This window comes from Marmota flaviventris, chromosome 9, assembly GCF_047511675.1.
Source record: "Marmota flaviventris isolate mMarFla1 chromosome 9, mMarFla1.hap1, whole genome shotgun sequence".
NCBI classification, from domain to species: domain Eukaryota; kingdom Metazoa; phylum Chordata; class Mammalia; order Rodentia; family Sciuridae; genus Marmota; species Marmota flaviventris.
Genome location: NC_092506.1, coordinates 46,256,243 through 46,269,917, shown reverse-complemented (window position 1 = coordinate 46,269,917; position 13,675 = coordinate 46,256,243). Strand labels below are relative to the sequence as shown.

At 49.2% G+C, this 13,675-nt stretch overlaps 1 protein-coding gene across 2 annotated transcripts in view; it reads right to left on the bottom strand.

The window, feature by feature from the left end:
* Window positions 1-13,675, bottom strand: part of Ush1c (USH1 protein network component harmonin) — a 42,972-nt gene that overhangs the window by 17,419 nt on the left and 11,878 nt on the right. Inside the window, exons 5-15 of one of the 2 annotated variants that reach the window (XM_027942306.2) lie at window positions 11,675-11,783; window positions 11,524-11,548; window positions 11,270-11,327; window positions 10,907-11,001; window positions 9,243-9,327; window positions 8,945-9,004; window positions 8,744-8,800; window positions 8,316-8,458; window positions 7,207-7,272; window positions 6,743-6,867; window positions 3,886-3,959 (exon numbers count right to left, since the gene is read on the bottom strand). In XM_027942306.2, coding sequence (XP_027798107.1) covers window positions 3,886-3,959; window positions 6,743-6,867; window positions 7,207-7,272; window positions 8,316-8,458; window positions 8,744-8,800; window positions 8,945-9,004; window positions 9,243-9,327; window positions 10,907-11,001; window positions 11,270-11,327; window positions 11,524-11,548; window positions 11,675-11,783 — 897 coding nt within the window. Of the gene's footprint in view, window positions 1-2,767; window positions 2,818-3,885; window positions 3,960-6,742; window positions 6,868-7,206; window positions 7,273-8,315; window positions 8,459-8,743; window positions 8,801-8,944; window positions 9,005-9,242; window positions 9,328-10,906; window positions 11,002-11,269; window positions 11,328-11,523; window positions 11,549-11,674; window positions 11,784-13,675 lie in introns of both variants that reach the window. The other variant, XM_071617132.1, reaches the window with a different exon arrangement.

Sequence of the window (13,675 nt, the reverse complement as noted above, 5' to 3'; positions counted from 1 at the left end):
CCAGGGACAAGGAGACAACAGCAGGAGGGAGGGTAAGCCCCTGCCACACGCAGCATGGAGGACAGGAGAGGGGATGCAGAGAAAGCCAACATTCTGGGCAATTTCTGGAACTAGGTGGAAATCCTCTATTCACTGAGCTTATCCCCTATCTCTAAAAAGTGTTCCTGGGGCTGCTCTTGGATTTCTTGAATCATCTTAGTATCTAAGGGCAGGAATGAGGAATTGAGTTTCCCAGCAATGGACATACAGCTTTCATCCATAGCCAGAGGGGTGGTGAGTCATTATGGATCTCTGCAGACTTATACTATCCTCACCCGCAAGCAAAGACAACTCTCACCTCCATGTACAGCCAATATGCTTTGGAAGTGGTCACTTCTGGGACCTGCCTCCAGAGCAGTCTATGAGCCTTTTGATAAAATGCTTCTTTATTCCTGCTTCTGAGTCCTCCTTGCCCATGCTGTTCACTAAAGTCTTGGCTCAGTTGAGAAATGAATCCCTACCACCATGTTGTAGGTTTGAACAGCAATTCCCCAAGAGGAGCCAGAAACATGCTGCGGTTTGTTAGAATAAAGGCATGGCCTCCCACAGGGACCACCATGATAGGAAAGAATTTCCTATTGATTTGAAAAAAGACCCACCAGTGCTAAGATTGTAGAGCCAGGGCTTCTGAGTGGGACAGGCTGACAGTAAATCGTTTCTGTCCCATCCCCAGTAGAGCAGCTTACAGATGCAGAAGGGCAAGTCTCCCTGCCAGCTCCCCCAACCCCCACCCAGGTAACTTAGTTGTGTGTGAATCTGCTTACTCTGCCAGACTGTGGGCCCTTGCAAGTAAGGGCTCTGCATGACTGACTTAAGCAGTTCTGGTGAAAGGTCTTAGTTGGAACCATGAATACTTCAGGTCCCAGCATAGACTCTGTAGGGCTACAGATTGGAGGCTTTGAGCCCCAGAGGGTCTTACTCAGAGCAGGAGCAGAAGTCAACAAATCTTTCTCTTTTCTCATAGGGGGATTTTGTGCACTAATGATCATGGCCATGGATGTCCCCTTGTATTACCTGGGGACCTGGTGTTCTAGCTGAGAGACAAAGCATCTCCCCTGGTTATAGGCAAAATGATGATGGATTTTCAAAGCAGCATGAGGGACATGACTACATTGTCCTTTTAGCTGTCAAATTCATGGCAAATATTACTTTCAGTCAAGGCTGAGAGGAGAGGCAGATGGGGTGATGCGTTCTTGCTTCTACCTAGGTGCAACTGTTCTCTCTTTTGGAAATAAAAATGAAAACCATAGTGCCAGCTGTTTCTGAAATGATAGGACCCATAAATAGTGGAAACCAGCTCTAACTCTCTACCAAGGGCAAATTTCAAGTGACCTGGTTTGTGATGGATGTGTGCAAGAGATTCTAGCTCTTTCACATTTCCTAGTTATTAATGCCTGGAAAAGATTTGACCTGTTTCCTTTTATTATTTTTTTCTAGTAGAATTCCGTGTGTGTGGGGCTGGGGATGTGGCTCAAGCTGTAGCGTGCTCGCCTGGCATGCGTGTGGTCCGGGTTCGATCCTCAGCACCACATACAAACAAAGATGTTGTGTCCGCTGAAAACTAAAAAATACATATTAAAATTCTCTATCTCTCTCTCTCTTAAAAAAAAAAAGAATTCCGTGTGTGTGTATGTGTGTTGCCCTCTCTAATTGAGTTCTAATAGAGACAGTATGGAGAGAAGATTAGAAACCTAAGCCCTGGAGTCAGGCTGAAAAATAAAGAAGATAATTTTATGAGACTAAGGACCATGGTAGTATGAGAAGACATCTCCAGGGAGTTCTGTACAAAGTTTACTCACTCCTATACACATCATGATCTGGGCTTCTGGGTGAACACATAACTTGTGTCAGCCAGAATATTGCTATCTATAATTTTAATGGGAATGTGTTGGAGAAAGGGGGTAGATTTTCCTGGCACATCTGATATCCCCATTTTACAGGAAGGGAGAAGTTGCAGAACATCAGTCACCTAGCTGCCAGTGCTTTGGTTTCTGGAGTATTGACTTTTTGCCAGAGAGAGCTGGTAACATCCAATTTAGCTCACTCAGATTTATGTTAATAGGCTGATTTCCAAATACCAAGCCATCTTGAATGTCCAATCTACAGTTATTAACAGCAGCATTTATATAATCAACTGCCAAAGTGATTTAGAAAGACAAAGGACAGGAAAATTTTATGGGGCCTGCAGATACTATAATAAGATTTAAACAGAAAATTAACAGCCCCAGCAACTGGGGAAAAAAATGTATAATCCTGGGTAAATGCAGAGATAGTTCTAGGAGAGAATTGTGATGGGTGCAGTTTCCTGTCCAACCCGAGGCTATGTGGGTAGCCAGTCTGAACCTGGAAAAGTGGCTCTGTGTACACCTACCCTGGTATTTCACTCTGATCCCAGATTCCTGGTCATGGCTTCTGGTTCTATCTGTCAGAACAAAGCAGAAGTCTCCTGGCCCTGCCCTGTGCCCCTGGGAGCTGGTATAGACCCACACGGAGTCTGATGGTCCTTGGTCAAGTCTCATGACAGGTATACCTGCCCCTCATGATGCCTCTGCCCCTCATGATGCCTCTGTCATTTGGTGTCACCCTGACAGAGATGCAGGCAGGGTTAGCCCTCCAAGGGAATGGGTGGATGGCACTGTTCAGAACTGATAGGGAAAGAAAAATTTTAAAGTCCAAACCCCACTGCAAACTGAGGAGCAAACCAGCACGGCACCCAGTCCTGTCCTACCTTCCGGATAGTTGGGAATTTGCCATCGTACCGGTAAAACCACCCAAAAGCTATAAGAACACAGAGAACAAAATGGTGAGACGTGTTTCCACGGGGCCAGAGCATCCATAGGCAGCAGGTGAGAGTTGGGTTTCCAAGGAATGCATGGTTTTGGGGGATGAAGGGCAGCGTTGGCAGATCCAACAGCAAAATCACACTCTCTGTCCATCTTTCAACTTACCTGGCCTCACCTGGGACAAAGCAGGCCCAAGACCACCTGAGAAAAGCCCCCCTCCCTCTCAGACACTGACTCCAGAAGTCAGTGCCAGAAAATCAGCAAGAAAACTTCTTGTGGAAGGATGAACTTTTCCAAATCACAGATATCATCTCCAAACAAAACCCCGTTGAAAGAGAAAAAGCCCTCTCTAACTGATGCCTGGTTCTCCATCCAAGAAACATCTCAAGACAAAAGAGAGCCTGGGTCTCTGCCTAGAACTGCAATCAGACAGAACAAAACTGTGTTGTCTCACAGGGGAGGCCAGTCCTCTGCCTTCAGCATTGAAGAGAGGCAGTGGCTGGGTCAATCTGAAAGGCTGGCTCCAGCAGCAATGGGCAGAAGATGTGCCCCCAGAAAAGCAGATTGCCCATCCAAGCCAGATAAGCAGGGTGCAGCCCCTTTCTTCCCCAGGTGACAGCATGAAAGGGCAGCCCCCAAACCTGAGCTCTTAGGGGCTGAGATAAAGGCTTAAATAATTGCCCACCTTTAACCACCTGGAATAGAGCTGGAATAGGCTGTTGAAAGCCCCCTGCTGGACTAGGCAATACCTCCTTAGTTGCTGGATCTGGGAATGAGGAGAGGCCAGAGAGCAGAGAGGGCACTTGAACTTGGGTAGTATTTAAATATTTGCACCAGCAGTTCAGTTGCACTGGCACGTGCTTGATGATTTACCAGTTTGGCCATGTGTTCTGTCCTAAGGTTTTGCTTGGGCCAAGCTGGGGCATGGAGCAGCCTCACAGACCCCAGGGGCCTCCACCATGTGCCAGCCCCTTGGAGTCAGGTGTCTGCACTGCTTCAGGAGGAGGTGGGCAGGGCAAGCAGGGCACAGCCAGGCCAGGGAGTGAAGCGGGGGGGCGCAAACCTGCTCTCCCTGCTCCTCTGTGCCTCCATCCAGGTCGTCGGCAGACTCGAGCTCAGGCTCTACTCCCTGATCATCTACCCGGGGAAAAGAGGAAACTGGTGAACCAAGAGGACTCAGGAGGCTGAGAGGCCAGGGGGCTTCCCAGGAGTTGGGGGACCTGTGACCACTTTCTTCCAAGGAAGAAAGGCAGGGGCAAAAGCTCAGGATTCCAGAGCAAAGGCGTCTCACTCTGGATGGTGCATGCAGTACTTTCAACCTTAGTACATTTAGCTTCTCTATCTGTAAAATGGGTGAACAACAGGGGCCTGACACCTGAGAACCATTTTTCAAGGTGCCCAGTTGAAAGTTGGGAAGTGGGTGAGGAAGATGGGAACATCTGAATCTTAAACACATTTGAGGGCAAACACTTGCCGGGGGACAATACATCCTCTGCCTTCTTCTCACTGCCCTTGCCCTGGGGCTCTGGGTACCCTGGGGATGTCTGAGCTGGGTGGGTATTAGGTAGAGGCTGGGGATCCTGAGGAGTGGGGACTTCCCAAAGGTAAACAGGGAATATATAGTTGGGAAGACATCATGTGGACAGAATAAGAAACCATCCATTCCAATTATTTCCAAGCTGGACCCTGGTCTAGAAGGCAGAAAATCAGCAAGAAAACTTCTTGTGGAAGGATGAACTTTGTCATATTTCAAGCTTCCTTGCCCATGGGCTTGTGAAAAGGCTGTATGTTAAGTTTCTTTGCTTTAGGCTAGAATTATATTTACTTAACAGTAGAACACTGATACCTTTGCCAACAAGAGGACTTCTTGATAAAACAGTGGGAAGACAAAGGATTACCAAATAGTTAAGGAAGAAAAAATAAATAAACTTTCATATCATAGGTCTATTGTGGATGGGGGGTGATTTAAAAAGTCCTTTAGGGTCAGAAGGCTAGAGCTATCCCTTTTAAACTTCCTCATCTCCCAAGGCCCTTCCAGCTCTGGAATCCTTAATAAAGACAGCACCCCTTCACCACTGCTCTGGCTAAGAAAGGGTCTTTAGGGACCTCTGTGACAGGTTATCATATCTCTGAGGGTTTGGTAGAATGTTAGGGTGCTGCTGGATCATCATGGATAGGTAGGCTGATGCAATTTTCAGAACCTTCTAGGGCAGCTAGTGGGGGGAGCAGTCTGTCCTGCCCACATCCTTACACTGAGGGCCTTCATGTTCTAGGCTAAAGATGTTCCACACTTTTCCCTATTTTTCAAAAATGTAGGTTCACCCCTTGCAGGCACAGAAACCTTAGTCAGGCCTCACCTACTGGCTAATTGGGTCCCAGATTGGTTAAAGGTTGGGTGGGCTGAGGCTGGCTGGCCAACGAGCCATGTTGGGCTTTATCTGTAGCCAATGAGCCCAACAAAACCATGACCATCCCAGCTGCCTTGGAACAGCAGAGAAAGACAGGAATTGAGCTGTTCAGAAGCTCTACTACATTTCCTGACTTATATCCAAGTTAGGATTAAATTGTGGGTACATATGGAGATGGATGGCTGTGGCAGCTGCCCTGGGGGCTGGCAGACTGCGGCCATCAATCCTGTGCTTTGTGGAATGGCCTTGGAATACATGTATCTTAAGCAAAGGCAAAGGTCTTACTCGTTTTATTCAAGAAACTTGATTTGGTTAAAACAATGCTAAACAAATACCTAGTTAGTGAAAGGCTTTTATTTTCCATGGTTCCTGAGAGGGTGCACCTTGCTGTGAAGCTGAGACCTAATTTCTAGGAAGGCACTAAATTGACTAGTATTACTTTCATGAGAAGCAATTACAATCAATTTCTCTCTTTTCAAAGCTCCCATTTCACTCATAAGAGCAAATTAGCGGCCCGTTTAAAACAGGGATTATTCACCAGGAATTCAGCTTTGGCCACATCCTCAGCTCGTACTGAATGTCATAGGGGAAGGTGATGACAGCATGCTTTGTCTTTCTGAGAGAACCATGAGATGACACTGTGCTCTGCTGCCAGGTAGGAATTCTGGGAGCTACCTGCTTCAGTCCAAGAGGCCTGTGTTGGCAATGCAGTGTCCCTTTAGGACTCAGATATGATCCAAAGTTGGGACAGAGCTATCTAGACCCCACTACAGAATTCCAGTTGTCTACCACACAACAGAGAGAGGAGCCTTGGTTCTCTAAGTTGGGTCCCTGGGGACAGGGTAGCAGCTGGTGGAGGCCAGGATTGAGAGGTAAGGTAAAAAGGGTAGAGGTAAGAATGGACCAGTGAAGAGGAGATAAAAATTATGGTGGGGATTGAGATCCCAGCATGGTGCAGCCACCAGACCCACATTGACATCTGGGAGGGGTCTCAGAGTCCTCTCCCTGTCTCCATCCCTGGAGTGGTGTGACAGCCACCCATGTGCAGGGATGTAGGTGAAAGAGGCACTTCAGGCAAGCTCCTCCTTCATTTGCCCACCAACCTCGGGCCACCAGAGCTCCTTCCTCTTTCTTGCTGCTGGTTTCATCCCAACCCAGTCTAGAACCAGACAGAAGGGCACCTCACCCCACACACTAAGACAACAATCACACGAGCCAGTTCCTCTTGCACAGCTCGCTCTCCCATCTGCAGCAGCCCAGTGGCCTGTGTGCATGTGTGCTGTAGGGGAGAGCCTGTGAGCTTGTGTGTGGAGCAGGCCCCAGACAAGGAGGCAGACAGATCCCTTCCACCCTAAAACCCTGAAAAATGGCCCCTCACACTCAGCTGCACCACCATGAAGGGAATGAATCTGAGAGAGCCATGGGCAGTTAGTGGAGGGAGGCCAGCATTTCTGTCCATCCCCCCAGCCCCAGGTCCTAGAAGGACCTCTTCCCCTGGCACATGGTACCTACACTTTGGCTTGCGAAGGGGTACTGGGTGCACCTCAGCAGTGATGGTTTTGGGCAAGAGGAGCTGTTCCTTAGAGCCCCAATCTTCTTCCCACTGCTTCTTAAACTTCTCTTCCTCTTCCACGATCCTGAAATTAAACCCCACACCTGTGATTTGAATCAGAACCTTTGCAGGCCTATCTCCTGCCTACCTGAGAACCCTAACCAGCCCGGAGCGGCCTCATGGTTCTAATGTGGTAAGGAAGGCCGGCCCTGGAGCTGATGTTCTGAGTAAACACCTAAGTTCTTGTTGCCCTGGTATAATGGGCTGTACTAGGAGTGTGGAATGGCTACAAATAAAGGAGGAGCTACTAGGGGACAGAGGGCCAGGTAAACTGGGCCTAGAGGTGACCTCTGGCTGGCCACACTCCTGGAAGCACACTCATGAGCACCACATGTGCAGGCACACACAAACCCAAGATACTCACTGTTCCATCTCCTTCCGGTATCTCTCATTTTCCTCTGCTGCCTTCTGGGCAATTTCCTTTCTCCTCCTAAAATAAATGCAGGTAGGCATGTCTGAGTCTATGCAAGAAAAGCTAACTGTTCCTTATAGCTGATTCCTGATTTGAGAAAAGTTTTAAATGTTTTCTGCAGTCTCCCTTCCAAGGATGCTTACACCAGCTTTGATGCTGAGAAAGTTGTCCGACACAAGTCTGTCTACACAACCTCTGCTCCTGGGAGGTTTTGTCTGGCATGGCTAGGCAGATATTCTGTGCCACAGGAGATGACTGGCAGATTCACATGAGGGCCACACTCTATGTGTTCCCCTCCAAACTCTTAGATGGAGTGACTAACAACAAGCAGGACGTGGACTGAGAGAGGGTCCTCTCAGAGGAGGGCCCAGCCAGACCCCAGGCAGGAGTTGCTAACCAAGTGTGGCTTTCCAGGTTAGTTCTTTGATGCTGGAGATGGGGGAAATCCCTTTTCCTTCCTTTTTCAAATACTTATTAAGTGCTGAGAGTATTTCTGCATATGGATTTTGACTGTGGTTTTTCTTTTATGAATTGCTTGCCCCATTTATTTTCTCAGTCCATCATTTTAACCACCTGGTGGGGAGTGGTTAGCACCACAGGTGGGTGACCCTCTGGGGACTGCCAGGTTATTAAGTCAGATTGTCTGGATGTGAATCCCAGCTTGGTCATGTGTGACTTTGGACCCAAGATGCTTAACCCCTCTGAGCCTGAGCTGCCTCACTTATTAAACAGGGCTGGCGTGGGGATTAAATTAAATAACATAAGCAAGGTCCTAATCAGCATCAGCCACATGGTAGGTACTCAACATGTCAGTGCTGCTGGTGGGAGCCTCATTTCCCATAGTCCTGGAGTCTGGAAATCAGGGGCTGTCCTCATCAAGGAGGGAGGAGCCTGGTGGTCTGAGGCAGAGGATTGATATGCTGACCTGCCGCTTAACCTATTTGGTCTGAGGACAGCCCTGGAAGTGGGGATGAAGTCTGTGCAGGAGCAGAGGACAAGAGCCAAAATGGGTGGGGCAAAGGCGGTCTGGGAAGGTGGGGGCCCCCGGATGGGCCACTCACTGGCGCTCCATCTCCTGCTGCTCCTGGAGGATTTTGTTGGACTCCATGGCCAGCCGCTTCTGCATCAGGAGCTCCTGCCGCTGCAGCTCGCGCTGCCGTGCCTCTGCCAGCCGCTCGCGGTCAGTCATGAACAGCTCCCGGCCCTGGTGGGGAAAAAGAGGCCCTTTGTTCAGGCCCCTGGGAAAGCTGTATATCCACAGCCATGGCTTTGGGGGGCCAAGATTGGGTTGCCTTCTCAGTGCTGTGCCTCCCCGTGTATTGCAACTCTGGAGGTCTCTGACCCAGGCTTCTTGCTGGGCAGAAGCCCTTTTTCTCTACCATCAGTGTTTCAGGCCCTTGGCCCTTTCTGGGAGTGTGTGGCAGAGATATGAGGTCATAGGTTATGGGTCAGGGGTCATGGGGCCCCCACCACCTCATTCTGGACTTACAGCTCCAGCTACAATGGAGATGGTCAGGCTGCGGCTACTCTTCAGCACGTTCACAGCCTGTGGGAACAGGAGGTCAGTCATCTGGGGTCTGACAGATAGACCAGGGCAGTCCAGGCAGAGACCACAGACACCATGGTAGTTGGGGTGAGCAGTGGGGTGGGAAGGTGATAAGGCCAGCAGATAAAGACCCTCACATCTTACCTCCTTGTGGTCCAGGTTAGAGAAGTCGATGCCATTGACTTCAACGATCTGGTCTCCTGTCTGAAGGAAAGATGGAGAAGAACTGGTGTGTTACACTCACTCATCTGGAGGAAGGGCTCCTCCATGGTGCCAGGTTTAGGTGCTGAGTCTAAGTGGCTGCTTAACAACTCTTCCCAATGAGTAAAGCAGTCGAAAAATTTTGAGGAGGCCCTGGGAGGGCCTCAAGCCCACCCTGTCACCTCTCCACTCCGTAACTATCATATTGGATATCAAATATTATGCCATTTGGGTCACTCACCTCCAATCCCACCTCTGCAGACAGGGAGCCAGGCTTCACATGGCTGATGAAGATGCCTGGTTTCTGGATTGGGCCACTGGAAATGCTGTGAAAGGTGGGAAATGCGGATGAAGCTCTACCCCCTTTGCTTGTACCCTGAAGCACTCGCTTGTTTTCAATGTCCTGTCTATCATCCTCTATCTGGGTATTCAGTGTCCAGAATAGAGTTCATCCATGAATTCAGGACCCACAGACTCCATCTCTGTCTCCTTTCCAGCCTGATTTCCACTGTTCCCCTGGGTAACAGGCACAGAAAACTACTTGTAATTCTCCCTACCCTATCCTCACCCAATATACCACATGTGCTGCTTCTTCTCTTTCTAGAACTTTCCTTTCATACCTTATGACTCAAATACTATCTCCTTTAAAATTTTTCAGTAGATCCCTTATTCTATCCCAAGATTGAGCAAGTGCCCCCTCCCATGTGCTCCCAAAACATCTACAGGAAGGATGGCACTTGCTCATTCTTTTCCCTACCCTAGATCTGTGGCACATATCACTAAGTAACTATAGCACTCTTTCCAAGCAAGCTGGATACAGCTTTAGAATCCTTTGCAGAGCCATGCACAGTGGCACATGCCTGTAAATCCCAGAATCTCTGAGGCAGGAGGATTGAGAGTTCAAAGCCAGCCTCAGCAACTTAGGGAGGCCCTAAGAACTTAGTGAGACCCTGACTCTAAATATAATATTTAAAAAGGGCTGGGGATATGACTTGGTAGTTAAGCACTCCTGGGTTCAATTCTTGGTACTAAAAAAAGAGAAAATACTTTGCAGAACAGTACCCCAGGAAGCCACCTACTAATTGATTAGAGATGGCACAGATAGGAGACCTATTTGCCATCCCTGACGCAGGATGCATCCCCCTCAGAGTCCTTTTCACCCTATGTGGCACCTATGCATTTGGCTTCTATATTGCTATCATCTTCCAGAAAGGAAAGATAATTTTTTATCACTTATAAAATGTTGAATAAATGTGAAGGAATGGAAATAATCAGAATAACATAAATAATAATAACCAACACTTACCAGCCACTTACTACCTGCTAGGCACTAAGCTTAGTACTTTGTTTACTACTTTTGCAAAAACTTTGTAATATAGGTATTATGTTCCCCTGTTTATAGAGGGAAAAACTGAGGCTCAGAGTGGTTAAGTTAAGTGGTTCAGGTTCTGGAGCTTGTGCATGGCAGGGCAGGGCTGGAACTGACCATGGAGTGACTGTGGCACCTGCATATTTGATACTGACCCCTCGTGTGGCCCAGTGCCTGTTTGAATTCCCTGACTGCCTCTTAAGGAAAGCCATGAGGTAATCTGTGACAAGAGAACTGTGACAGAGATGCCTAGATGGGCAGTGTCCTTTTGCAGTGAGTCAAGGGCCCACTCAAGGACCATGGCTCTGCCTCTGGGCCTCAATTTCCTCATCTGTAAAATGAAAACTGTTGGAGCTGTCCCTCTGGCTCTGGGTGGCTAAGTGGAACTCAGGCAACAAGAAGTGTCGTCACTGATGGACAAGTCACCTCACTGATGGACAAGTATCCTCATATGCAGCAGTGAAGAAGGGAAGAGGCATCAGGAGCTCGCTGGGGTCTCCCTGTAACAACTGAGCCTAGGGCATGCTGCCACCCACCTGCAGCCAAGGCCCCGTGAGCCCACCAGGCTGATGAAGACTTTTTTCTCCTTGTGTGCCCGTGTCCCAGGAGAACCCAGGCTGCCTCGACTGCCCTGGAGGAGGAACAAAAGCAGGTCATTGGGTGTCAATGTACATGCAAATAGACTTTTGAGCTTGTGAGATCTTTAGGGTAAGTACTGCCTAATTTTCACAGGCCAGATGGTCATTCTGCCCCTGGGGTGTGGGTCTGTACACTAGCTAGACCAGCTGAGGGCCCACCACTCCACAGGAGCATTCTGGGTGTCCTGGAGGCCCTAAGATCATGTCCTTAGAGCCAACCCACTCCACCAAAGCGCCATCACAGTGGGTCCTAGCCCTTACCCCAGATTCTGACACAAACTGATCCACATACTGCCATTTGAGGGGCTCCTCAGGAGAGCTGACAAGAGGAAAAAATAGAACAAATGGTTATTAGAGATGATTTAGGGACCAGACCCCGAGTCCATATCTGCCACATTTGCAGCCTCCACTGGCCCAGGAACAGCGTGACCTGGGGGTAGAGGAGTAAGACCCAGGGATGATACCAGGACCTTGGACCCACAAGGAAATAGTGTTATGAGGAGGGTCTCACTCACCTCTTCACAGGGATCAGGCCAATGTCTGTGGGAGAAAAGCACTGGGGTTAGGGCAGCTCCCTGCCCTCTCTGTCCCTGCGGGAGCTGAGTAATCCCATTGTCTGCTCCAGTCCACAGTTACTGAGCCCCACCACCCTCTGGTCTCACTTACGTCTCACTTTGATGGACACAGTCTTCTTGGTTCTTATCAGATTGATGACCTCCTCGTGGGTGCAGGAGGAGATGGAATATCCATTGATCCGGACAATCTCATCCCCCACCTTGGCCACAGAGAGAAGGAATAAGCACCAGGTGGAGGGAGCATCTATCTGGCAGCAGGAAAAGCCCACCACCAGGTGCTCATGGCCAGGCTAAACCTCTATATATGCCTATTCCTTGTCACAACCAACCCACCCCACACCAGCCCGAGGGATCCCAGGGCAGGTGGTACTTCCTTTTCCCTCATTTTACAGATGAGGAAACCAAGATGGGGGGGTGAGGAGTTGAGTAGGACTCAGGTCTCTGTCCCCTCACTCTGGCATCCCTTTCACCCCACATGATTGTTATCATTAGGCCTGAGCCCAAAACCCATGGCTCAGGTCCCTCTTCTCAGAGCTTAGGCAAGAGTGGATTGGGAGACATGGGCTTGCGGGGCTAGCTGGGGATACATGCTGACACTGCCCCTGCTGGACACTACTGCTGCCTGTCCAGGCACTCAAGCCCTGAGGATCAGACTGAAGCTTGTTATTGACTAAGCACAGAACTGAAGGGCCCTCAGATATTAGGTGACACCTAGGTCCAGGGAGGTGATATTTTGTCCAAGGTCATGTAGGCAGAAACTGCAAAATAGTAACTGGATCCTGGGTGCTCCCTCTTCAGTCTGAGGCCAATGCATGGCAGCTGGGGGTTTAACTCCAATCACATGTGCTGACCCCTTGGAGACTTGTTAGTACATAGCTGGATGCTATGGGGGCTAAGGGACACATAGCCTCTGAATGGCCCCACTAGCCAACTCCCACCCTATAGCACTCCTACAGAGTCACCTCTCATTGTTGCCAGGAATGATCCCCTCCCTCTCCAGACACAGACCCCAGTCTTCTTGGGGGAGGGGAAGTCCTGACAGAGATATCCAGAGACTCAAAAAGGCACAAAAGGGAGGGGCTCAGTAAAGAACTCTCTAGGTTTATGGGGACATCAGATTCAAGGAGAACTGCTGGATTTGCTCCTTATACCTAGTTTTCACAGCAAAACTGCAGGGCAGGAACTTGTGTGTCTGTGAATCAGATGAGGAAATGGAGGCCCAGAGAGGTGCGATAACTTGCTCAAGGTTACCCCATGAGCAAATAAGGTTGTCAGGATCCCAAGTCAGGTGTTCCTGACAGACAACAAGCCTTGTCTCTTGGGTGTCTAGAAGAAGAAAAGAAGGGCAAATGGCCAAGCCTGGCTACTGTTCCCTGCATCTTGTCCTCTCTGGATTCCTGCCACCTGTCAGAGCCTTCGAGTTCCACAGGAAGGCAGAGATTGCTCTGTCCATTATACAGCTAGGACCACAAAGGCACAGAGAATCATTTTCTAGCCCTAGTAGGTACAGCAAGTTGTACAGCACAGGCTGCCTCCGCGCAGGACAGAGACTTAATACAGAATTCCTTTAGGGGGCAAGAGCAGAGGAATGGAGTCCCAGGACTAAGTCCTATCAGAGGATCTGAGCCTCACTGGGGACCCAGACTCATAGGTCAAATCAGCACAGGGTCTTTGGCACAGAACGTGCCTCTCCCCTGTCTTCCAGAATCTTCTCCCAGCTGTCCTCAGGCCTGAGATCTCCTTGGAAACATGAACCCAGGTAGGTCAATGACGCAAGTGTTTTCTCCCAAGCTCCTCTGAGTGAAGTTCCCTTTCTTGTTCCTAAAGGGAACTTGCCCAGGACCTCAGTAGGAATAAAATTCCCACAGGGTTCCTGGCTCAGGTTACAGGATCAACTTCCCTCTCGCTCTCCCTCCACAAAGAACCCTGCAAAAGGGCCTTTGTGCAAGCACCACGAAGATATGAACATCTGAGGGTCCGTGGAACAAAGGAGAGATGAGTCCATCAGCACAAGAAAGGGTGGATAATTCATAAGCCTGAGAAACAGCTGGGAAGGTAAAACCTGAGTTTCATTAAAATGTCCTCTCGTCCC